The 27,020-nt window shown below is 41.9% G+C and overlaps 1 protein-coding gene across 6 annotated transcripts in view; it reads right to left on the bottom strand.

The window, feature by feature from the left end:
* TSPAN4 (tetraspanin 4) overlaps positions 1 to 27,020 on the bottom strand; it is a 655,297-nt gene that overhangs the window by 50,302 nt on the left and 577,975 nt on the right. For all 6 annotated transcript variants that reach the window (XR_014465791.1, XM_083165444.1, XM_083165446.1 and 3 more), the window contains one exon: positions 26,934 to 27,008. Coding sequence is in view for 5 of the 6 variants with exons in the window: in XM_083165444.1 (XP_083021570.1) it covers positions 26,934 to 27,008 (75 nt within the window). In the remaining variant the exon portion in view is untranslated. The remainder of the gene's footprint in view (positions 1 to 26,933; positions 27,009 to 27,020) is intronic.

The raw sequence follows: 27,020 nt of genomic DNA, 5'->3' as shown, positions 1-27,020 counted from the left end.
TCTGCATCTGATACTTAGTGTAGAGTATCCCCACAAATGGACAGTACTAACGTACACTATAAGGGCTTTATTTACTGAGATGGGAGTTCTACTAAAGATAGGATGTTGCTATGGGCACCAATCAGATTCTATTATCTTCTAGAAGGTGCTAACTAAATAAGAAGTAGATTCTGATTGGTTGCTATGGGCAACATCCCATCTTCAATAGAACTCCCAACTTAGTAAATAAACTCCTAAGAGTAATAACTGTGTCCTGTGTGTGGTACTAAACCAATAACACTCTTTATTCTATTCATTTTTTTTACATTTTCCAAATCCTATATAATAAAAGTGTAACGCTGCTCAGGTGGTGATTCGCGGCCACCAGATAGTTCCGACGGTGCTACGTATAGTGCACATGCGCACATACACATCCCTACACACCCGCCAACACCTCCACACCTCAGCATGACAGAGCTCCGGTTCCCAGCAGCTCCGTCACATTGACAGGCCGGTAACTAGTATTATACTAACAGGAAAACAACAAAATAACAAATCTGACAAGTCTTCTGTTATTCAGTATGTCAGTGTCTCTATGACTAACCTTTCAGGACTTTTCACCCCCTTTTCAATGCTTGGGACTGTAGATCTACCATCAAAGTTTAGAAGTTTAACTACATGAAAGAGAGAGGTGTAGGGAAAGCCCATATTTTCGCAGAAAAAGCTATAATGAAAATGTTACAATGATAATGTGAGGCTAAATTTTAGGTTTAAAAAAAAAAAGTAAGAAATCTGCAAACATTGTACTTTAGCACTCTGGACACCCCAATTGGAATAGGTTTATATTCTATATAGAAATAGAGCACTATTTGATAGTGGCTCCAGGATCTAGTGCTAACAGGAGCTAGAAATGAAATCCTCATTGCCCATGCGTGAAATTTGTGCTGCAGTGCGTGTATGAAGCGCAGGAAGTACAGTAAAGTATGTACTGTCTAGTAAGCTGTACTGTACTGTCCCTGGCCAGCCTAGTCAGCGCCTCTCTCACACTGCCGCTGCCAGCATGATCCCCTCTCTTTGGTGGAGAGGGGATTATGCTGGCGCCGGCGGAGAGGCGCTCCATCTGTTTGACACGCAAGTGCGTCTCAGACGCTCCAGTAATGAGACGCTCCTGCGTCTGAGTTGCTATTACGGCAGGGTACATTCACTCTTCACCAGGATTAATACATCTGCCCCAATGTGTCAGAAGGCTAACAAATGAACCAGAGAATCATAACCTACTCTGATTTATATAGCCGACCCATGTCATATTGAATTCTGTTCCAGCACAGAATGACAAAGGAACTTTAGCACGTTGGTCACTGAATATCTCCCCCGTATAAAAGTCCTTTTTATCACTATGGGTAATAGTCGAAGTGACCTGCAACAATCTATAACAGAGGTTCTCAAACGAGGTCCAAAATACCGACAAGGTCAAAATATCCACATTTAAAATATAGACAGGTCAAAAAGTATACACAAGTTTTTCATATTTTTTGGTCTGTATGTTGACATAGGTCAACATGAATCCCGTGTGAGTGTACTCACCATGCTTCGGGCACTATAATATCCCCTCCATGTCCACTGGGATGGTAAAGTATGAACAAGTCAGTGTCAATGAAAAACATCTTGAAAAACTCATGTTGACTTTTTGACCTATCTACATTTTAAAAGTCAGTATTTTGACTGTGTCGACATTTTGAATGTCTGTATTTTGAGACTGTTTCGGTGTTTTGACTGTTGGTATATTGACTGCATTCCCTCAGCACATATATAATTAAATCAAATTGACTAAGGTACTGTACTAATTACCTGTGGCCATGGATTCAACCCACTTTCAGGGGCTGGCAACTTTCAGCCTGGGGGCAAATGCAAGTTAGTGGCCCTGGCTTTTCTACTAGTGCAGATATCCTGCCAATATGTCTACTTAGATTTCTAATGATTTTCCATCAATGGTATAGTGATGCAGATACCGTAGAGGAAAGTGATTTTTCTCTATGTTATCTGCTTTTAGATCATTGGAACAGTGGGGGAGTCTGCAGGGGAGAAGAGAACAGTAAAGCCCAAATGTATCAAGCTTAAAAAGTGATACAATGGAGAGTGATAAAGAACCAGCCAATCAGTTGCTGCTACCTGATTGGTTGGCTGTTTATCACTCCATTTTATCAGTTTTTTGTAGCTTGATACAACTGGCCCTATCAGACTGAATGGATATAGTAGATTGTGAGAGAGACTCTGTAAAAGAGATTTCCAGTTTAGGTTTGCGGGGTGATATTTAATCAATGTTATTTTGCACTCATTGAGGTCGGGTACAACCATGCATAGTGGCTAAACATGACCAAACGAATGGGCACACAGCAAAAAAGTCCAGTTTAAGTCCCATTGGGCCCTTAATCTAGCTCTGGGGGTACATATTAGAGCAGCAAGCATTTACCCTGCAAGCAAGCAAATAAATAAATAAATAAATAAATAAAAAGGATTTGCAGCCATTGTATTTTAATATGGGTTGTGCAAGTTAGAGAGAATTTATAACCAGCAAGTAAATAGATGTTAAAATATCAATTAAAATTATATTGAAAAGAAAATACACGTATATGCTTAAATGCGTATTTTCTATTTGTAGTTCCCCACATTAAAGGCCCATACACATAAGGCGATGGGTGCCCCGTGCTGAGCGATGTTCTTAAGCACGGATCGTTCATCACACATCACACATCATACCTCCCAACTTTTGCAGCTCAGCAGCCGGGACGCAGCTGCTGCGCGCCGAAGGGGGCGTGGCCTAATTTGGGGCGTGGCCTATACTCGCAGCTCCCCCGCGCGGCCACGCCCCCATTTTGCCGCTATGGGGGCATGCCCCAGAGGCTCTGTGAGCCTCTAGCCATGCCCCCAGCCCCCTGGCTGCGGGAATAGACGCTGTGCGCATGCGCACAGCATTTATTCCCTGCTGCTTAGCAGCTGACAGGGGGGACTCCCAACAGCCCCCCCACACCGCGGGACACTACCGCCCGCGGGTGGGACAGCGGGACAGGCCCTGACAATCTGGACTGTCCCGCTAAAATCGGGACTGTTGGGAGGTATGCACATTGCTGGCACACATGCGATGCACTGCCGATGTGCGCTGAGCGATCTGTGCAGAGCAATATTCTCTTTTGAGAACACTGGCAATGCTGACTAGATTTGCATGCAGTCAAGATCTAGGTCAGGCGATAGTGATGCGCAGGACCGCAAATAGTTATCGCTGGGGGGTATACACACGGGGGCGACTAGATCGCTTAGAAATAGCCCCGAAGTCGCCCCGTGTGTACGGGCCTTAAATAATACAATTGTTTTATGTATCAGACAATCTACAGATGTAGCGCCTCTCGGCGAGCCCAGATACCCTGAGCTGGCGATCGCTGGCAGAGAGGCGCTATATCTTTTGGGGACGCAAAAGCGTCCCAAACACACGCGCGTCCCCTTCACTCAGCGGCGGATGTTGGAAACCCTGCCCGTATCTGCTTCAGGGAGACGGGCATGGTTGGGGGGGGGGGGGTAGCGGCGGGGAGGCAATGGCGGGCTCTGTCAGAGACGCGAGCGTCTCGTGGGTGCGCGCCCCCTTCTGCTGGTGAACGGCGGCAGATATTGATAGAATCGTTCAAGAGCAGCTCTAATGAGAGCTGCTCCACCTGTACACTTTAAATCAATTGCCTGGAGTATATAAAATATGTCGCAGATCAAGCCATGCATTGTATAGGATAGTAATATGAAAATGGAAACGATGAGTCTGCACCTGTAACTGTCCTTGTGTATCACCTCACACTGTGCCAAACTACAAGTGGCAGCTACTGATGTGCCCGGACGATGCGGATCAGGGGATGGTCACCGCAGCTAGCTCAGCTTGGCAGGCCGATCGCCTTACACAGAAATGACATTCTCCTGCAGGACTCGCTAGTTATACCCACACAAATACCTGCTTGTACATGTTTTCACAACTGGGTGCATTTAATGCCAGCAGTAAATAAAAATAAGAAAAACAAACTGTAGTAATCAATAGCAACTAATCTCAATAGCAACCTATCATATATGTGTAGTCATTGTAGAAAATACATCAAATATACTTGTGGATTTGTTGCTAGGGGTTAATATATAGCTCCCACTGACTATGACATAAAAAGTGTAAATTCTTGATCCACGCGACCTGTCATCATGGGGCAGAACAATGATTAGCTTGCTGCCCTACCAAGATCTAGGGCCAGATGTACTAAGCTTGAAAAGTGATAAAATGGAGAGTGATAAACCACCAACCAATCAGGTCCTAACTGCTATGTCATAGGCTGTGTTTGAAAAATTACAGGTAGGAGCTGATTGGTAAGTGGTTTATTATCTCCATTTTATAACTTTTAAATGCTTAGTAAAGGTACAGATATATATATATATATATATTTATTTATTTGAGTTTATATTAATCCACCCCACTTGCAGTTACCCATTGACCAAGTTTATACTGCCTTTACTCTTTGACAGTGTAATATTCTCCTGTGCAGTTTGCGGCCAGTAATGACAAGTGGGAGGAGGCTCCCTGTCTAAAGTGACCCGGGACCCCCCAGATGGCTTCATCCGGCCCTGAGCCAGCTGCCCATTCAAACATTGCTGTGGGCAGCAGGCCAGCCGGGAGCCCCCACAGCTCCCTACTAAATCTGTGTGTGGCCACCCACCTACCTATGTATCATCAGTGTGTGTCTGCCCTCCCTCCCGCGAGTGTTGCATCAGCGTGTGGCCACCCTGCCATCCACCCTCCCATGCTGCTAATGTTAAAAGGTACAATAAATTATTATATTACACCAGGGAAAGGGGGGGCAGGGCATCTCTATTTTGTCAGTGCTGGGCCCTACAATTTCTGATGACAGCTCTGGATACCTACATATTGAGCCACTTAAGATATTACAGAGAGCTCCGCCCCATTCCTCTGTGACTGCCCACTGGCCACCATGTGATTGAGGCCACTTAGTAATTCCCTACGATGCTGGGCTGTCTCCAGATTACCTACACTGTTGGCTCCTCTTCTAGGGTGACACCTGAGTGACCACCCATCTGATGCCACTGAGTTTGTATGCAAAGTACAAGGATGCATCTGTAGCTGGGGCTATGCATCTGAAAATATCACACGTAATACCCCCAACACATCAGAGCGCCGCCCCTACTCAGTATAGACAGGAGGGAATGTGGTTGTTTTCCCAGTAGAAGCCAGCAGATGGCACAGATTGAAGCTATTTAATCTGTTCAGGTGTGATCAGCTGCCGGTGCTGGCATTTCAGCTCGCATCCCCCAGGGGTGAAGAGCTGAAATGAGTGATAAGGGATCTGTAGGAGCTCTAAAACTGGGCTTTTTATACTGCACCCAATACTCGGGTCGAGTTTAGCTGGGCCTAAAGAGGGGCCGAGCTTCTTGGCAACACTGTTTCCATCATTGTGGGGGCGTGTCAATCATCTCCTAGCATTGCTGGGCTGCCCCAAGGCTCCACCTACACTGTGGAAAGATGCAGTACGCATACACCAGCTACTCTGCTATGCTATGCATCTGTGCTGCCCTCAAACTTCCCCACCGCGGGGCGAGGAGGCCCACAGTTGGGTCAGTACTAGGAATGCTGTATGTATGATGTGGTATTTGGTCTGAATAGTTACAATAACTGAGTCTATTGAACATGTTTGCATTCACTTAAGAATACAGTTGCTGACACGATTGCTGAATAAATGTTTACCTCAATGAACGAGAAGTCTGCAGGTGTACATATATTGCCCTTCTAGAAAATTCTACTTTTCCTTTCAGCGCCTTTCGTCATACAGACTTCATCAAGGGTGTAGTCTTGATGGAGTTTATATGAGGAAATGCATTGGGCCTTCCCAGGCTGCACCTCTCTAGAAAGATAAGCATCTTCCATTTACAAAAAAAAAATAAAGTTGTCCTCTCTTTTTTGCTATTACCATTTGATTGACCTTTAAAGTGCCACTTTTTATCGATTGATTGTCTAGGAATCTCCGATTTTAGTGCAAGTAATCAATTTTGTACATCTTTATATGCTATACTTTTATTTGCTATATCTGTTAAAATAAATGAATTTCTTCTTTTGCTAAGTGAATTTTTGGTTGATTAATAAAAGTTAATACTTTATATCTTGGAATTATACAAAATTTTGTAACTACTGTAATGTATTTCTATGCCTATTTTTACTTTATGACTAATAAAAATTAGTTTTGGAAAAAAAATTTAAATTAATTTGATACTTTCTAGCTAATATGTCAGTCATTATTTTATAATAAGACACCGTCGCTTTTATACCCTATCTCAGGAGTGGGGAACCTTTTTTGTGCCAAGGGCTGTTTGTATGTGGAAAAGATCCTTTGGGGGCCATATGTAAAAATGTCTCTTACAATTGTCCTGCTGCAGCCCTCCCACACTCCGGTGGCTGCCACGAATAGGACAGACAGTCTCCGGCTGCTGTTGATTAAGAGGAATCTTGCAAGAACTACCGACCTCTTGTGAGAATTCCCCTGTACTTGACGCCGGACGGGTGGGCGGGCCACTCAGACTGGCTACGGGAGACACATACCGGCTACAGGAGACACATACGGCCCCCGGGCCGAAGGTTCCCCACCCCTGCCCTATCTTATCTCCAGAGTCCAATTTAAGTGCTGGCCGCAGCACCCTTCACAGAGAGAGAATTCTCCAGGATCCAGGGAGGTAAAGATCTAAAAACAGATAGGTAGGTGCACTTCATGGTGCATAATGCATTAAAGGATAATATATTGATACAAAGAAACAAATATAAAGGATACTGTATATAATTGCTTGTTAAAAAGCACTGTGGGCTGGTTATCACACGGCATGAGATATATCACCAAGACAAGCTGCTTTCACCATGGCAGTACGTCCAAGGTTCCCAAAAGACTTCCACACGCTGGATTGCACTGCAGCATCCGGAGATAATGGTGTCGGGAGAGCCGCCAGGTGAAACATGGAAGGTGAGTTTCGCAGGTCATGCCCTGATGCATTTCATCAGAAAGCCTTTATCAGAGGGCGTGGCTACTGCGTACACTCACATCATCTAAGTAGCAGCCAACTGTCAATCAATACAGCGGCCAGGCGGGATTTTTTTTTTAAAAAGAAGGTGTATAGAGCAAATCTGGGTATTCAACCAGAATAAGTCTGCCTGTTTGGAATTTATAACAAGCAATATACTCAGACTATAAGGACTTTACGGACACAAATGCACTGTGAAATGAACCTTCATATATATATATATATATATATATATATATATATATATATATATATATATATATATATATATATATATATATATATACCTCCAAGAAGAATCCAGCATTTCCCTTGCACTGAGTAGTAGAGGACTGGTGTGATCATATAATGTGCTATGCACTTTCCTGCAAGAGTGGCAAAAGTGCAGTAAATCATTGTACGCTAAGTGTGGGCAACGAGTGCACCTATGCTATAAATACTATTCCCAATTGCAATTTTTGACATTAGAGCTCTTTAATTATTTAAATTAGTCTATTAATTAGAAATAAAAACAGGTAATAAATTATTGTATAAGTATTCTCGTTTGTGCTTAGATATAATTAAATGGATCCTGATGCAATTAGTTGTCTTCAGAAGTCCCATAATGAAATGACTGGACTCCACATACACTGTCTGCGGCAACTCCCACTTGGCTACTGAGTTTCCAAACTAGAGCGCTTTCATCAAGAACATTCAAAATGTATCCAAGAAAAAGGTTACTGAAAAGCACCTACAGGGGGGAGGCTGTAATAGGATTTCAGAGACATGTAATATTCCCCCTAGGACTGAGATATTTATCATACAGAAATGGAGCAATACGAACAGAAATGTGTCTTCAATCTATGAATCTATAGCGTCAGCAGATATGGTCAGGGCTGCCAACATAGAGGGAGAATAGAATCGGTGGTAAGTGTAGCGAGCCACTGTCCCCACAGCGTGGGGAGCGCAGCGAGCCCGCAAGGGGCTTTGTAGAGGGAGAATAGAATAGGTGGTAAGTGTAGCGAGCCACTGTGCCCACAGTGTGGGGAGCGCAGCGAGCCCGCAAGGGGCTTTGTTGCACTTGCCAGTCGGGATCCTGACTTCAGGCTAATGACTGTCAGGATCCCGACTGTCGGAACCCTGTACCACACCCGAGGATGTGCTGGTTTCATTTGTAATGGATGACCCTGACCATTCCTATTCACCAACCTGATAGAACAAGGTCCCATTTCTCTGTCACTTCCATCCCTACATATGCGCTCACAGGCATGGCCACCATCCCTGCCTTGTCCCATTGTTGCTATTTTCTGACCCTGGCCTACTGGGGCACTGTACTACACATCACTGCTACACACATCAACTAAGTTTTAGCACTGACCTTGTTACTGCAGCTGTATAAGGATAGTTGATTGTTACTGATATAGTTTGCAATGTAATGTTGTGCACTATGTCCTATTATGGTGACACTACTGTATATATGTATGTGCTCTATGTAAGGGGGTTGTAGTTATTATGAAGACATTCAGAGTGTCAACACCAAAATGCTAACATACTGTAGATGTTATGTAAATAATGAACATTTCGCCATTCACAATACCAACACTGGTATTACAGGTTTAGGGTGAAGGTGCCCACAGATGCTACAATTGTACTGTGCTATGCGTTTTTGTCTGTACAATGGTTCTATACAATTTTTCTTTCAGCTTGCGATGCAATGTGCACTTGGATGCATGCGGTGTGATGTGATAAACCCATGTTTGTAATGTTAAATTTCAGATGTAGTCTAAAAAGTATGTGCAGCACATACTTTTTTAGACATACAATATCGGGCTCCCAGGAACGCGCATCGCATCGCACAAGCCCATAAACACCATCCAATAATTGTACATAAGATGCAATTTGTGCTTAAAAAGTACAAAACGCATTCGATAATTGATGCGTCTGTGGGCACCTTTAGGCTGCAGTTCGTGTTAGAACTCTTACAGTACAAAATTGGTATGAAAACATGCCGACATACACAGTATTGACATAACATCCATGTCAGCATTCAGACCATGTTGCCAGTCTTGTGCCATCATGGTGACTGTAGACATTTTATACCACACTCCTGTAAGGAGCAGCAGACCACTTCTGGTGCACTATAAATAAAGGTTACTACTACTATCACTACTACCAGTATCCCTACTATTACTGTTACTACTACTGTTATTACTGCTATGTCTATAACTACTACAACTGCTGCTACTACTACTATTACTGCTACTACTATTATCACTGCTATGTCTATCACAACTGCTGCTACTACTATTACTGCTGCTACTACTATTATCACTGCTATGTCTATCACTACTACAACTGCTGCTACTACTATTACTGCTGCTGCTACTACTATTATCACTGCTATGTCTATCACTACTACAACTGCTGCTACTACTATTACTACTACTATTATTACTGCTATTTCTATCTCTACTACTACTATGACAGCTGCTACTATGACTACTGTCACTGATGCTGTACTGCTACTACTATTATTACTATTACGACTCTCACTACTACTACGACAGTGGCGTAGCTAGAAATTTTTCTCCCCCCTGCCAAAAGTATCCCCCCCCCCAAGAAGAGGCGATGGACTACGGACGCCGCTGGCTGAGCTGACAGGTGGCCCAGGTAGAAGTCAGCACTGAGCTGGTCCTGCTTTGTGCTTTTCTAATGAGCGGGGATCCTGCACAGTGTATATTGAATGATCAGGACCGGCTCATTAAATATGCACTGCGCTGGGTCCCCGCTCATTAGATATGTACTGGGCTGGACCAGCTCAGCGCTCACTGCTGCCTGGGTCACCTGTCAGTTCAGCCAGCACCGGCACCCACCACAGACCCTGCTGGCGCCGCTCCCCCAAGCCACCGCTGAGTCTGCCACATATGTAGCTACGCCACTGTACTACGATTATTATCACTGCTATGTCTATCACTACTACTGCTAATATCACTACTACTATTGCTGCTGCTAATATCACTACTACCAGTATCCCTACTATTACTGCTGCTACAGTACTACTATTATCCCTGCTATGTCCATCACTACTACAACTGCTGCTGCTACTACTATTACTGTTACTACTATTACTGTTACTACTACTATTATGCCTGCTATGTCTATCACTAATACAACTGCTGCTGCTACTACTACTATTATTACTGCTATGTCTATCACTACTACTACAGCTGCTACTCGGATTACTGTCACTGATGCTGAACTGCTATTACTATTACTACTATTATTACTATTACTGATATGACTCTCACTACTACTATGATTATTATCACTGCTATGTCTATCACTACTACTACTATTGCTGCTGCTACTATAACTACTATAACTGTTACTACTATCATTACTGATCTTACTATTACTATTATGGATACTACTATCGATAATACTACTACTACTACTACTACCGCTGCTATATCTATCACTACTACTGCTAATAGTACCCTACTGGGTGTGGTATGATGCTTATACAGTCGGGATCCGTCATCGGATTTCCGACTGCTGGGACTCAGACAGTCGTGGGCGAGTGCTACGAAGCCCTTCACAGGGTCGCTGCGCTCATCCTGGACCCCCTTGAGGGAGAATAGCCTGTCAGTCAGGATATTGATGTCAGACTAATGACCGTCGAAGCGTCATCCGGCCCCATCATTACAACTATCACTACTACAGTATTATTGCTGCTCAGGGCCGGTGCAAGGCACTGGAGCGCCCCAGGCGAGTCGGGGTGGGGGCGCCCCGGTGCCGGGGGGGGTACCTGTCCTGCGGCGCTGTGTATTTAAATCTGGCGGCGGAGGCAGCGGGGGTCCCTGCAGTCCATTAGAAATAACGAGCGCTATCCGCCGGGCTATGCGGAAGCGCTTCTAGTGTGAAAACACTGGCAGCACGCTGATTGGCTGAGATCAGCGTGCGCCGTGCTGCCAGAGTTTTCACACTAGAAGCGCTTCCGCATAGCCCGGCGGATAGCGCTCGTGATTTCTAATGGACTGCAGGGATCCCGGCTGCCTCCGCCGCCAGATTTAAATACACAGCGCCGTAGGACAGGTACCCGGGCGGCACAAAATGCCGCCCTCCAGTGGCCGGCGCCCTAGGCAAATGCCTAGATTTGCCTAGTGGTGGCGCCGGCCCTGTTGCTGCTACTATCACTACTGCTATGTCTATCACTAACACTACTACTAATACTACAACTGCTACTACTATCACTACTGCTGATATTACTATCACTACTACTGCTATTACTATCACTACTACTGCTATGTCTATCACTACTGCTACTGCTATTACTATCACTACTACTACTACTGCTATTACTATCACTACTCCTACTGCTATTAATATCACTACCACTACTACTGCTATTACTATCACTACTACTACTGCTATTACTATCACTACTACTACTGCTATTACTATCACTACTACTGCTATTACTATCACTACTACTACTGCTATGTCTATTATTACTACTACTACTGCTATTACTATTACTACTGCGGCTATTACTATCACTACTACTACTATGTCTATCACTACTACTGCTATTACTATCACTACTACTACTGCTATTACTATCACTACTACTACTGCTGCTATTACTATCACTACTACTACTGCTATTACTATCACTACTACTACTACTGCTATGTCTATCACTACTACTAATACTGCTATTACTATCACTACTACTACTACTGCTATGTCTATCACTACTACTACTGCTATTACTATCACTACTACTACTGCTATTACTATCACTACTACTACTGCTGATATTACTATCACTACTACTGCTATTACTATCACTACTACTACTGCTATTACTATCACTACCACTACTACTGCTATTACTATCACTACCACTACTACTGCTATTACTATCACTACTACTACTACTGCTATTACTATCACTACCACTACTACTGCTATTACTATCACTACTACTGCTACTGCTATGTCTATCACTACTACTGCTACGTCTATCACTACTACTGCTACTGCTACTACTATTTCTACTACTACTGCTATGTCTATCACTACTACTACTGCTATTACTATCACTACTACTACTGCTATTACTATCACTACTACTACTGCTGCTATTACTATCACTACTACTGCCAGCTACTACTAATTATTATTATTTTAACAAAAGAATATTGTAGTGTATCCACATGTGTAAAGTTGAAACTTACCAAAATAAACATAGCACTGTAACTGCAGTATTAAAACAACAGGGGTTTGTATATTACTCAAATAATCATTACAGTATTCTCGGTTTAATTGTGCCATTAATTAAAAAAACAAAGACCTGCAATATAGATTAATAACCTGATTAATAAATTGTAAAGCCATTGGGCAAAATGTAATAGGGTGCTAGTTTTTAGAAATGTGCAATTTTTGGTAAAAAAAACGGCCCAAATTGCACGTTTTCCAAAAATCGCACATGTAATAGGGTGCGATTCACGGTAAAAAAATTGCACTTCTTGCCACGAATTTGCACATTTTGAAATGGCGATTTTTAGTCACACTTCAATTCGCATCCAGATTTTTCCCCATTATAAAGTATACAACTCGCCAATGTAATAGGGTGCGATTTTTGGTGAACATTCCCAAAAATCGCCAAAACAATAAACCAGGTTCTGACAGGCGATTTTGACAGAACCATACACAGATCATTGAGATCTGTGCATGTCCTGTGTAAAAAAAATGTGTAAAAGTGTTTTTTTTTTTTAAATGGCGTGGGGTCCCCCTCCTGAGCATAACCACCCAGGGCTCATTGAGCCGGACCTGGAGGAGTGCCCCCCCCCCCAATAAGCCAAACACGCTATCAGCCTCTGTATCACTGGGACAGCGCTACAGAGGCTGTTAGCTGCGCAGGAGAAAGCTGGCTTACCTGCTGTCAGTGCAGGGTGAGCTGGCTATGCAGAAGGGAGACCAGCGTTGGACCCTGGATTGGTAAGTATATTGGTGTAAAAGTGAGGTGTGTGTTTGTGTGTGAAATAAAGTTATACTTTTCTCTGTGTGTGTCTTTTCTTTTAACATTCTTTTTACAGGTGAACTACATGTCCCAGCGGGCCCATTAATGCCCCGCATGCTGGGACTTGTGGTTCTCCAAGTCCCATCATGCGGGGGGGGGGGTCTGCTGGTACTTGTAGTTCTCCTGCATAGAGCAATGTTAGGAAAGTGAGAATTAACCCTATAAGGGCTATGAGGCCGGCGTCCACTGGCCACGGACGGGTGAAGCCTGGGGGGGGGGACCCCTTTATTGGGGGGGTCCCCACTTCTCCAGGTACCCCTGACCAGCCACAGTGCTAATGTTTCGGCTAATGTTTCGACCTTATATAAAAAGTGTCCCCCGGCTGTGGCATGACACCGCAGGCTGTTGGAGCCCGGTGCTGGTTTCAAAATACGGGGGACCCCCAGATTTTCTGTCCCCCGTATTTTTGGAACCAGGACCGGTCCAAGAGTCCGGGGCTGGTTTCAGAAATACGGGGGACCCCTACGCTTTTTGTCCACCGTATTTTTGAAACCAGGTCCGGCTCAATGTGTGAACGCGCACATTTCCATGTCTAAAAATCACCCGAAATCGCACCATATCGATTTTTAAAGGTGCAATTTGGTGCGATTTTTGAACATGTCCAAAAATCGCACCCTATTACATTTCACCCATTGTGTATATTATATGTATGTGTATACATTTTCAACTTTTGCTTAATAAAATAAAGCTGTCTTTTGCAGTTAATATTAATGGTAACCGTAAAAAGCAGCATGATTAATGTATTGGGATGACATATATAGATGTGAGCATGTCACTAACAGGGAAATGATATATCCCAAATCCTAGAACAATTGCAGCACATACAGTATATATGATACTGTATGTGAACCCAAGGCTCCCCGCTGCACGTCGCTTAGGACGCTGAGCAATGGTCTGTCAGTGGTAATGTCGGAGAAAGGGCTCGTGCATTTGTAAACAGAGAGGAAAATTAATGTTGTCTGCTCTGTCGGTCCATAAGTCTCTCCTGAGTCCTTTACATTGCACGGTCGCAGATAACCCTGATGGATGTTGCAGCGGGGAGATCGAGGTCTATATGACACCAGAGGACTGTGTCTCCCCTGGGTTTAATTGCCAACTAAAATATGGTTACTCTCCAAGATTGGCTGTCCTGATGTCATTTATCTTGGTTATACTACAAATAATTGGAACAGGGTTGAAGGACTGTGTGCTTGAATTAATTAAGCCATTCAAAAATCCTAGAAGCACTCCAAAGATGAAACCAGCCATAGTAATGTATGAAATGGACACAACTTGTTTAACCTTAATCACCACTCAAACAACAGTGTGATATTGTTAATTCTTACTCACAACAGTTATTAACGGCTGGGGGTGAAAAAAATCCCAAATATGGCATTCTTATGGGCCTATGTACAGGTAGGCTCCCCCCCCCCCCCCCCATAACATTATACAGAGATTTACATTTCTACATACTGTTATGGTTTGTGACTGTAGGCCTATAGAATGAGTTGTAGTGTTGCGAGAAATCCCGAAACTACAAATCCTTCTACAAGCATGCGGGGCAGCCCAGACGGTGCAGTGCACTGGGGCCCTGAGGACTAAGGGGCCCACTGCTGACCCCATTACCCTCTTCCTGTCACCCAATACCAACTTGGGGTGGGGTGGAGGGCCAAATTATGTTTTTGCACTTGGACTCACCACCCACAAGTTCCGCCACTGGCTCAGCACAAGGCAAGGCAGCCCTGCATGCTGGTTCCACCCCCAAGATGCAATCCCAAATATGCATCTTAAATCTTTAGGGTAAGCACACTGCCTGCACAGCCTAGCTGGCAAGGCAGTCGTTGGACTGCCATTTTTCCTGTCCCAGCAGCAAAGTGTGATTTCACATAGATACCACAACCAAAACCGGATTAAGCCTTGGTGGTGCCCGGGGCCCCATTGAAAGGTGGTGGGTTATACTTGACTATGCATATTTCCCAACATGACCCATTCCAGATACAGCTCTTGAAACCAGATACTCTTGTGTCTCTCACAACCAAAAGGGAATCACTGTATAAAAATTAACAGCATTTGAATACCAGCAATAGGGATTAGTGCGGATCAACTCTATTATACTCTTGTGTCTCTGCCTGCACTCTATACTGGCCTGCTCGCATTCTGACTGCGTGGTTCTATTATGGACATCTAGTGATGTCAGCGTGTTCCAGCAGGGGGGCCCGGGGTACAGTAAAGGTAAAGGTGGGCCCCGGGTACAGTATGCCTTAAATCCCCCCCATATCTAGCTATAACCACAACCCATCCCAAGAATGATCCGGATAATGTGTCAGCGCCCTCCCAATGCTGTATCGCTGCCCCCAAAGTGGAGCTTTTCAGTGTTGGCCACAAGTGTATACCATCTTCAGATGGTGCAAACTCATTTTAGCCTATGGAGAACTTCCAGTCGTAGCCTCTGTACGGTCCCGGCCCTGATCACGAAAACTGGTGACGTGCTCACTGTCAGATTACCCTGGAGGAGTCTTTCACTCCAGAATTCCAGGGAAGTAACTTGCAGGGACAGCGGTTATCGCTACAGCTGTATCCACAGGTTACCTCTATGTACATAGCGGGGATATTTTATTTAATAATGAAAATATCTGGCAAGATATAGAGTGTTAATAATAGCACTAGTTCTGTGATTAATAAATATTTTCCTACGGAACAAACCGCATTTTCAGTCCAGCTCTTCATTACCCATTTTAATTGCTATTTTCTAAACACTCCCAAACCATCTCTAAATTCCTGATCTTGCTGGTGTCTGTGGTAGGACCACATCTGTTTCTGTACAAATGATGCGGGCTCTCTCACACATAGATGCACATGTGCAATAAACATATGAAAATAAATATAAAGAAACTCATCAGTAAATTAAGCTAAAATCCCATTTGCAAAAAGGATTTATTTAGACTGCTTTATCGCAATATACATCCTGGTATTTGCACCAGTTGTATTAACACACACCTCCCAAATGTATAAGTATGTATAGCGGGACTCTGGGCGCCGACATGGGAGCATGGCCTATTCGAAAAGAAGCGTGGCTTTGTGAGGATGAGGCTCCCACGAGGCCATTCCCCCATTTCGCCGCCTTAGGGGTATGGCCAGAGCTCTGTGAGCTGCTGCATGCGCACAACATCTGTTCCCCGCAGCGAGTAGCAGGGGGGACTCCTTATTAGGAGTATTCATTGAAAATACTCAATTGGAATTCCTTTGAGTCTTTCCAGTGAATACCACTAATAAGGTTTTTGAGTTTAACTTGACCATATTACATAGAAATTGCTAAATTCAGAGAATATACACTATGCCTACCGATATGAGGAGATAGTCTGTTATGAATTGCGAGAGTTTCTTCATCTGATATCAAGCCCATATACATAAAATTGAGTTTATTATTTCCTCATTTCTATACTAAAAGTTATACCCCTGATGAAGTCTCCCAGGAGACAAAATGTCATTTGGGTTGATCTGGAACAGCTTTGGCCATGATTGTTTAAATGGGAAGAATCAATGAGTGTGGATGCAACATCAATATTTTTTTATATATATGTCTAATAAATACTGATATTAGACATTTTGTCTGTGTTTGTGTGAACGGACTACCATTGGCCACAATATTGTGACCTTGATACAGGCAACTGACCTCTTTTTTTTGTGCATATGTGTATCTATATAAGAAACTGTAAATATATATATATATATATATATATATATATATATATATAGATGGAGGAAAAAAGACTGGCACTCGTAGGTCTTTTAAAGTTTGTATTAAGCAAACAGTGGAACAACCAACGTTTCGGGGCTGCGCCCCTTTGTCACACACTCCTTGACAAAGGGGCGCAGCCCCGAAACGTTGGTTGTTCCACTGTTTGCTTAATACAAACTTTAAAAGACCTACGAGTGCCAGTCTTTTTTCCTCTATCTACACTGTTCACCGAGACAGGCACCGGGGCAGCTGTCTATGCAGAGTGAGTGCCGGACCGTACTACAAGTATATATATATATATATATATATGAGCACAAAGGTATAGGTAAACCTGCGCTAGTGTATAGCCAACCACCAGCTGTAACCAATCAGACAGTCCACTGATTGTAGAAAACACTAAGTCTGTGGTGAGACTGCAGCAACCTCCAAGAAGCACTCCGGACTCCGGGAGTGAAAGGGGTAATCTGTTCAAAAACAAGAAGAGGTGCGCCTCATAGTGTAAAACCGTATTTATTTTAAAACACAGACAAGTGCAGGTACACAGATCAATAAAGACTCGTACCAGGCGGATAACCGCTGTGGGCTGGTTACCACAAGGTTTGACATAAAACTCCCAGGCAATAACTCCTACCACCTTCCAAGGCGCCGCTGGATCTCGAACAGACTGCCGGCTAGCCACCAAGACAAGCAGCGTATCAGCGTGTAGGCGAACGTGGATGGAGCAGGAGAAGCCGGGTGCAAGGAAAGCTGTCGTCACTAGCCCTGCCCTAATGCATTTCGTATCCAAACTTCATCAGAGGGCGTGGCTAGTGACAGACAGCACAGGACTTAAAAATGCACAGTGACCAATCAGATTTAACTGGGGTGCGGCAACATAATTGATCTACAATTCAGCAACATGTGCAACTTTAAAGATACATTTAAAGACACAGAATCTTTTTTTCAAAAGGTAACATAGTAAGCCGATTTGGACAATGAAAGTGACATATGTCGACATGATGTGTTACATACAAGAACATACACAGATATACAGTTCATAGTACATAGAAATAAAGGCAATTTGTTTGAGTAAATTAAACAAACAATATATTGCAGATAAAAAACATTTTAAAACGGCGTATCGAACAAAGTGCCGTGGAGACTGTATATATAGAAGGCTTTTTCAGGTAGATACAGATTCCATCATACGTGACCTAAAAAGTATATATATATATATATATATATATATATAAAAGAGACAAAAATGGATATGAATAAAAGGACATAATACAAGTACAACAAATTGGCATAATTAGAACATTTTTAGAGCATTTTTAAAGCATCTTTAAGGCAAAAGAGAGCATAAATACAGATACAGGCACATATATAAAAGTGTCAGAGCCGACAAATAAAAGATATGATGGTACTTCAACGGTTAATGAAGGGGGTGATCTCGTACCCTTCATTAAGCCCCAAAGGGGTGAGGCTATTCATGGTGAGGATCCAGTAGGTCTCGCGCCTTAGAAGCGCTCGATCCCTATCACCGCCCCTTTTGTTGGCAGGTACCAACTCCAGGGCCTTGATCTTAGTACCAGCAGGATTACAACCATGGGTGTCCTTATAGTGCCTCGGTACACTATGGTTCAAGACACCATTTTTTATGTTCCTGAGGTGTTCAAGAATCCTCACCTTCAGGGGACGTTTAGTCTTTCCGATGTAATTATAGCCACAGGGGCAAGTTAACAAGTAAACAATATAAGGAGTATTACAATTAATATATTGATTAATTCTATGTGATGTACCATCAGGTGACAAGAAAGAGGAACCTTTCTGAATATAGGGGCAAACTTTGCATCTGCCACATGCATAGCAGCCTTTTAGAGTCAGAAAGGATGATGCAAAATCAGTATTACTGGCAGGTGTTACTACTTCGAGCTGGCTCTTGGAAGTCCAGGCACTGATGGTTTTAGCTCTTGTGTATACAATTTTGGGGGTCTCACCTATGTGATCCCCCAACACTGGGTCACATTGAAGTATGTGCCAATGTTTTTTGAGCATGTTGGAGATCTGCCTCTCACTGTCATTATATTTAGTAATGAACAGACAATCAGATCTCTCATCATCCCTATCTTTAACTTTATATTGCAAGACCTCTTCTCTTACTGATGCTCTGGCCTTTGTTATTAGAAAAATAACATTCCTTTTTCTCAGTTCCTACGCCTCCGCCGGAACTGCACCAATTTAGAAACTTTTGACGTACAGGCTGACATCTACACACAGAGGTTCAAAGAGAGGGGTTATCCCCCTAAAGTGGTTGAACTGGCACTAACAAAGGCCAGAGCATCAGTAAGAGAAGAGGTCTTGCAATATAAAGTTAAAGATAGGGATGATGAGAGATCTGATTGTCTGTTCATTACTAAATATAATGACAGTGAGAGGCAGATCTCCAACATGCTCAAAAAACATTGGCACATACTTCAATGTGACCCAGTGTTGGGGGATCACATAGGTGAGACCCCCAAAATTGTATACACAAGAGCTAAAACCATCAGTGCCTGGACTTCCAAGAGCCAGCTCGAAGTAGTAACACCTGCCAGTAATACTGATTTTGCATCATCCTTTCTGACTCTAAAAGGCTGCTATGCATGTGGCAGATGCAAAGTTTGCCCCTATATTCAGAAAGGTTCCTCTTTCTTGTCACCTGATGGTACATCACATAGAATTAATCAATATATTAATTGTAATACTCCTTATATTGTTTACTTGTTAACTTGCCCCTGTGGCTATAATTACATCGGAAAGACTAAACGTCCCCTGAAGGTGAGGATTCTTGAACACCTCAGGAACATAAAAAATGGTGTCTTGAACCATAGTGTACCGAGGCACTATAAGGACACCCATGGTTGTAATCCTGCTGGTACTAAGATCAAGGCCCTGGAGTTGGTACCTGCCAACAAAAGGGGCGGTGATAGGGATCGAGCGCTTCTAAGGCGCGAGACCTACTGGATCCTCACCATGAATAGCCTCACCCCTTTGGGGCTTAATGAAGGGTACGAGATCACCCCCTTCATTAACCGTTGAAGTACCATCATATCTTTTATTTGTCGGCTCTGACACTTTTATATATGTGCCTGTATCTGTATTTATGCTCTCTTTTGCCTTAAAGATGCTTTAAAAATGCTCTAAAAATGTTCTAATTATGCCAATTTGTTGTACTTGTATTATGTCCTTTTATTCATATCCATTTTTGTCTCTTTTATATATATATATATATATATATATATATATATATATATACTTTTTAGGTCACGTATGATGGAATCTGTATCTACCTGAAAAAGCCTTCTATATATACAGTCTCCACGGCACTTTGTTCGATACGCCGTTTTAAAATGTTTTTTATCTGCAATATATTGTTTGTTTAATTTACTCAAACAAATTGCCTTTATTTCTATGTACTATGAACTGTATATCTGTGTATGTTCTTGTATGTAACACATCATGTCGACATATGTCACTTTCATTGTCCAAATCGGCTTACTATGTTACCTTTTGAAAAAAAGATTCTGTGTCTTTAAATGTATCTTTAAAGTTGCACATGTTGCTGAATTGTAGATCAATTATGTTGCCGCACCCCAGTTAAATCTGATTGGTCACTGTGCATTTTTAAGTCCTGTGCTGTCTGTCACTAGCCACGCCCTCTGATGAAGTTTGGATACGAAATGCATTAGGGCAGGGCTAGTGACGACAGCTTTCCTTGCACCCGGCTTCTCCTGCTCCATCCACGTTCGCCTACACGCTGATACGCTGCTTGTCTTGGTGGCTAGCCGGCAGTCTGTTCGAGATCCAGCGGCGCCTTGGAAGGTGGTAGGAGTTATTGCCTGGGAGTTTTATGTCAAACCTTGTGGTAACCAGCCCACAGCGGTTATCCGCCTGGTACGAGTCTTTATTGATCTGTGTACCTGCACTTGTCTGTGTTTTAAAATAAATACGGTTTTACACTATGAGGCGCACCTCTTCTTGTTTTTGAATATATATATATATATATACACACACAAAACAAGAATGCTCAAAACACGCTGAAGGTACTTTTAAATCGATATGTATGAGGATATAAATAAAAGGGGATGCTGTACAATTTCCCGATGGAAGGCAACAAAATAAAGTTTACAAACAATGGTAAATTGGCGCCCCAATTTGAAGTCACAATTAATGGTCACAATTATTGAATGACAATCAAGAAGTCCAAATAAATAATAATATTTTTTTCTTAAAAGTCCTTGGCTCTTAAAATTGAATAAAAGCTTTACATAATTTATATGGATTTTTCAATTTTAGACGTGAGAAAAGAATTAGCAATGTAGAGAAGATCTGGAAGCGCTTTGTCTATATGTAGACTTCATCAGGGGTCATTCAAGAATCGCCTTAAAACAGATTATGCAAGAGAGACTGCTTTATAAAAGAAAAATGGATATTTCAATACCAGTTAGGATTTAAACCTAGTAGATCTTGAGTCCAAAAAGTTACACAAAGAAACATTATTAGTAAGAGGGATCACTTCTATCCAATTATTTCAAAATGATACCTTTATATGATATATAGGTGATATATTTCTACAAGGTCATCACAAAAAAAATTAATATTTCTCATTAAACGTGTGGAGCCACTATAGTTAATAGTGGTATCGGTACTGAATTACACCGGTTTAAGGATAATTCATGAGGCCATAAAGAATGGTGGTACGCTTCATCGAGGGACACTATAGTTTAATGTAACAATTCAATAGGCACGTGCAAAACAGGTAATTTCTACCAATATCAATGTGCAGACTGCCCAATATCGATGAGAGAGCGAGAGATTTTCTTTTTTAATATATATTATAATATTATTAAGGAGGCCAGCCCATAATGTTGAGGCAAACCAATGTTGTGGCTGGCTATACCCCATCTGGAGATTGACTTCACCCCTAAACATGATCCCCCACACTACCACTGCATTCCCATTCTGGCAATGAAAGTGGATAGAACACAGTCTACAGTATATACTATATCCTGACTTCAGTTAGACGTTCTATGTACAGAATTGTGTACTTCCCTGTACCGAAGTGTCGCAGTCAACACAAAAATGACTTTTGTCCAAATGACTGTAATTCCTGCTTACTGCCTGCGCTAAACTGAAATGTCTTCATTACGAAATGACGGAGTGTTCTTGAAAAGCACAAACATAACAAGTTACCTTAGTCACGTTTTCCGATTTTTTTTTCTTTCTAAAGTAAAACTATTTTAATTCATCTGAACTTGGCTCAAGGTTCAATAAAATATGCTTTATTGTGTTTTATGTATTCTAGCAGTGACTCAATTTACTTCTTTATGTTCTTTTTATACAAGTGAAAGTAGTTTCAGCTGTAATCCAATTTTGTCTTGTTTGTTTTCATGCGGGATGAAGGGAGAAGAATGCTTATAATGGGAGTTACTGTAGAATAAAAAGAAGCTGGAAAATCCCTGCTTCAAGTGTTCCTCTTACACCATATACTGCCGGTGCCTGTTATTTTCCATGAATTTTATGGTTTGTATGGTATCAATAGGGACTACTGGTTAATATTATTCACTAGTAGGGCATGAGGTTTTTATTCAATTATAATAAAATGTAGAGGATTGAGCTGGAATCAGAGGCATAACTCTGGGAGGCAATGGAGTCATCTGCCACCGGGCTCCTGCTCCCAAGGGGCACCTCTCCTCACCTGCAAGTTTGAATTGGTTAATTGAAAGCCGTCCATATCGCTTCTGTCGCTGACTCCACCTCCTAGCAGGGCAATAGATGACTCACTCTTTATTCTAAACATAATTTTTGCAAATGTCATATCTATCTATCTATATATACACACACACTGTATATGACACCTATATACATACATACATACACACACACACACACACACACACGCATACATACATATATTTATATAAGTTGGTGTGTGTATCTGAAGGGTGGGGGGGGGGCACCAATATTTATCTTGCCTCTTGAGCAATTGGGATGAACTTATGCCACTGGCTGGAATGGTGTGTTAAAGTAAAAACAAAACCCTCAGCACTTGCACTGTGTCTGGTGGTATATACAGTAGAAGGACCAGATGGTGAATACCTAAGGCCTTGGGATCCACTCCATTATGTCAGCAGAGCCACAACCCTCAGGAGGACGGCTGGATGTGCTGACACAAGGAAGGTTTCTCATCACCTGCATCAGAGCTTGTCTCTGCCCTAGCAATACTGCATGTCATGGAGGCTGGCCAGTGAAATTAGTGCTAGCTAAGAGTATACAAGTCAGGAAAATCCATATATACAGTACCTCATAATATTAGACCAAAGAGAAAAAAAGTCTTTTGACAGTGCATTGGGAGTGTTTTTGTGGCTAAAACTATACAATTTTTTAATTATCACTGAAAAATGTTATATATATATATATATATATATATATATATATATATATATATATATATATATATATACATACATATATGTAGTCGAGACATGGGGTGGGATGTAAAAGTCTGAGTTTGGCAGTGGTGCAGGACACCAGCCAAATCTGGATTTTTTTTTTTAAAGGGGCAATCAGTTACAAGACAAAACCATGCTTTGTAAACAATTGCCCCTTTAAAAAAAGTCAGAGTTCAGCCAGCATGGTCGTGGACTTGGAACTTACATCTGGCCCTTGGTCCCATTTAAGGACACAATGTTTACAATTGTTACATACGTTCAATGTATATTTGACATGATATAGCTTCAGCTTTCAAAATCTGCTGAATACACAACATATATTTCAAAACCCTTTTCCTATGGTGAGGCTCAATCAGCCTTAAACTGACAATCTTCCTTATTTGTACACAGCGAATGTGCCTTCTTTCCATTTCCCTGAGGTTTGCTGAATTTATGCAGATCAGCCATTTATGTCTCTCTGTGTGACTAATACCAGCTTCATAATTACTTTTCAAACAAAGAACAGTGTAAAAAAAAAAAGCCAACATCAATTTACCTAAAGACAGACATATAAAAGAGATGGAAAGAACCTTTCCAACCTGTAATGCATTAGTTTATGATGTCACATGCGGGAAGATTCTGTAGCACAGCTACTGCAGATACCCGCTGTTATAATCAGTATAATATGTGACAGCTTTTTTTTTTTTTACTGACATAGGTACAATGCCACAACCAAACAAAGGAAACGGTATTATTTCTAATGACAAGCCAGAACACTGATTGCATGACACCTTGAACCACAGCAATGGGACAGGTTATGCAAGGTAATGTCACACCAAAACAGGCAGATGTCTATATTCAGGGCCTGGATGTACAGTAAGTAATACACCTTGCACATTGCACAAATAACCCGGTTGTTGTCTGTTCGACCCGGGTCACTGTGCGGTGTAAAAGAGCCTTTTAAAGAATCCCGGGTCAAGCAATCCGGCAATCCAACCTTGGTTAAAAGAAAGGTTTTACCCGGGTCGGACCCAGGTTGCTGGTCAGTGTGAACGGGTAACCTGGGGCGACCACTGCACCTGAGACATACATTATGTAAATCTTCAAGCACAATGACAGAAATGAAGATATTAACAATATATGTAGTTTCCTTGTCATCGTTTTAGCAGGGATATAGGTTGTATTAAAGTAATGGTACAAACGTTCATGTTTGTAACTGGGTCTGTCCCATTACTGTAATACAACCTACTGCACCCTGCTTGTCCTATAGGTGAAGGCATCTGATCATCAATCAATACTATGCTTCTGAGCAAAAACAAATGACCCATGCAGAGCCACAGATAGCAATCACATAGATCTGTTATTAGATTGTATATGAAATATGGATTGTGGCTTCTACTGTGTATGGTTTAAGCGGTCCTTCATATAAGAGATATGGTGAATACAAAGCAATAAGATCCTTTGACATTGCCTTATCTAGCCCTCTATGCTAAATGTGTAATGTAATGAGCTTGCTCAGACCTGATGCCAGTAGAGTTATTGGATCTACAAAGCACAGTGCGTTGGAATGAGAGTTCTCCAAAAAAGATTTATTTCTTTTTACTGCAAAAAATTAATTAGTAGTGATAAATTATATTGATAAACAATCTATTTCTTTCTCCCACTCTGCCCCCATACTACATTGACTGTCAGATTACAGAGCTGCTGGTCACATATAATCACTGACTGTAGAGTACTCCACAATCTCACTATACAATGATAAAACAGATCGTATCACGTGTTATTTACCCTGGACCAGCAGAGCATACAGCACCAAACAGCTCTTTTATTATTATATAGTTAAAACAATAGGAAAAAAATGTATTGTTATCAAAGTGAATCTGTGGTGCCCAAATATATGCTACACAATGGGGGTTATTTTGGTTCACTCCTTCTGGCAAATTCCTTCTTATCTGGACAAAACCATGTGCACTGCAGGTGGGGCAGATGTAACTTGCGCAGAGAGAGTTAGATTTGGGTGGGGTTTTACTTCAAAGTGAGATCTATATTGCAGTGTATAAATAAAGCAGTCAGTATTTACCCTGCACAGAAACAAAATAACTCACCCAAATCGAATTCTCTCTGCACATTTTACATCTGCCCCCCTGCAGTGCACATGGTTTTGTCCATCTAATAAGGAATTTGCCAGAAGGAGTGAACCAAAATAACCCCCATCGTTCTAAGGTCCCGCAACCAAAACACATGAATCAGGGCACTGTGGGAATAGACAGTAACTATTATTAGGCTAAATATGGTATGTTAGTTGGGGGAGCTTTAATAAAGTACCTATAGCACTGATACAGTTGTACAACACTGATGCTATTTACTGTAAGTGATGATATCACTTACACCTCTCTCCCACCACACAGAGAGCTCCCTGACCAGGATATGCATAGAATCTATTCAATCTGTATTGCAGAGAAAACAGTCATTACTTACAAATGGATTCATATTTTGGGATTACTGTGGTTGGAGTGTCATACAATAAACCACCAGGGACAAATTAAGGCATAAAGGGGCCCTTACCAATAAGGTTGTTCATGACCACAGATCTTAGGCAACCAGTTATTATTTTGGCATTATATATTATACATGCTTGCTCTCCCATTACGTAAAATGGGTGAAATAATCCTTTTATGGACCTGTGTCATTCTAGAAGTAAGGTGAACACGCCAACAACTCCATGATTGCAACATGCTGATCCAACGATCAATGTCACATGACACGATTGCTGCGTTACACTCCCTGCCACCAGGCAACTTAATGCCACCTGCCCATTTACACCACAAAATGTTCCATGGAAAATAAATATATTACAATCCAACATATGATCTGGACATTTGTTGTACACTGTTTTATCTGTAGAGCACACCCCATTACCCTTTCTAATGTAACCTCACCGCAGATTTTCTTCTACCTAAGGTGCATGTCTTGAGAATGTTCTGTTTTCTTATATAGTTTTATGTTACTTCGGATAACTCTGGAAAATTGTAAAAAATGGACAACTTTTTGTAAAGGTTGTTGCTAGATCCAAGTAGGAGAAAGGACCTTTCACATTCAGGGGGAGGAGCAAGGCTGGTGGCCTCACACTGTCAAGATCCACGCCACCACCTATTGCCTCTAGTAACTGCAATGGCCACTTGGGCTCCAATGTTTGGACCTTGCTCCTCCCACTGTAAAATCAGAGGTCCATCCTCTAACTAGGATCTAGGCCTAACCTTGTTGTAACACTCCCATTACTGAATACTTATGTATTCTTACATGCCGTATGTATTCTTACATGCCGTATGTATTCTTACATGCCGTATGTATTCTTACTGTACATGCCGTTTAACAACTGAACGAAAGTTAAACATAGATAAAATAAGTGCATACATTATACAAGTATGAGAAAAAATATCCTGTCTCCTTATTCTCCTCCCACAGTCCTTTGCTGTCTGTCATGAATCTATCAAATATGTAATTCCATCTGCTTTTACTGGTAAACTTGCCCAAATATTATCTAAAGTCTGTAAAAATACAAAGATATATACTGTCATGCAGCATGATTCACTAAACATTATAAAATAAAATAATAACTTACTTTATCACTGTAGACAAAGAAGAGGGTAACCACGATGAGCTCCAAAATGAAGATGATCAGTAACAGGATAAAGAACTGAGAGGGGAA

Source organism: Crinia signifera, chromosome 11, assembly GCF_055691185.1.
Source record: "Crinia signifera chromosome 11, ASM5569118v1, whole genome shotgun sequence".
NCBI lineage: Eukaryota > Metazoa > Chordata > Amphibia > Anura > Myobatrachidae > Crinia > Crinia signifera.
The sequence above is the reverse complement of the archived record's forward strand: the minus strand, read 5'-3'. Positions and strand labels throughout refer to the sequence as shown.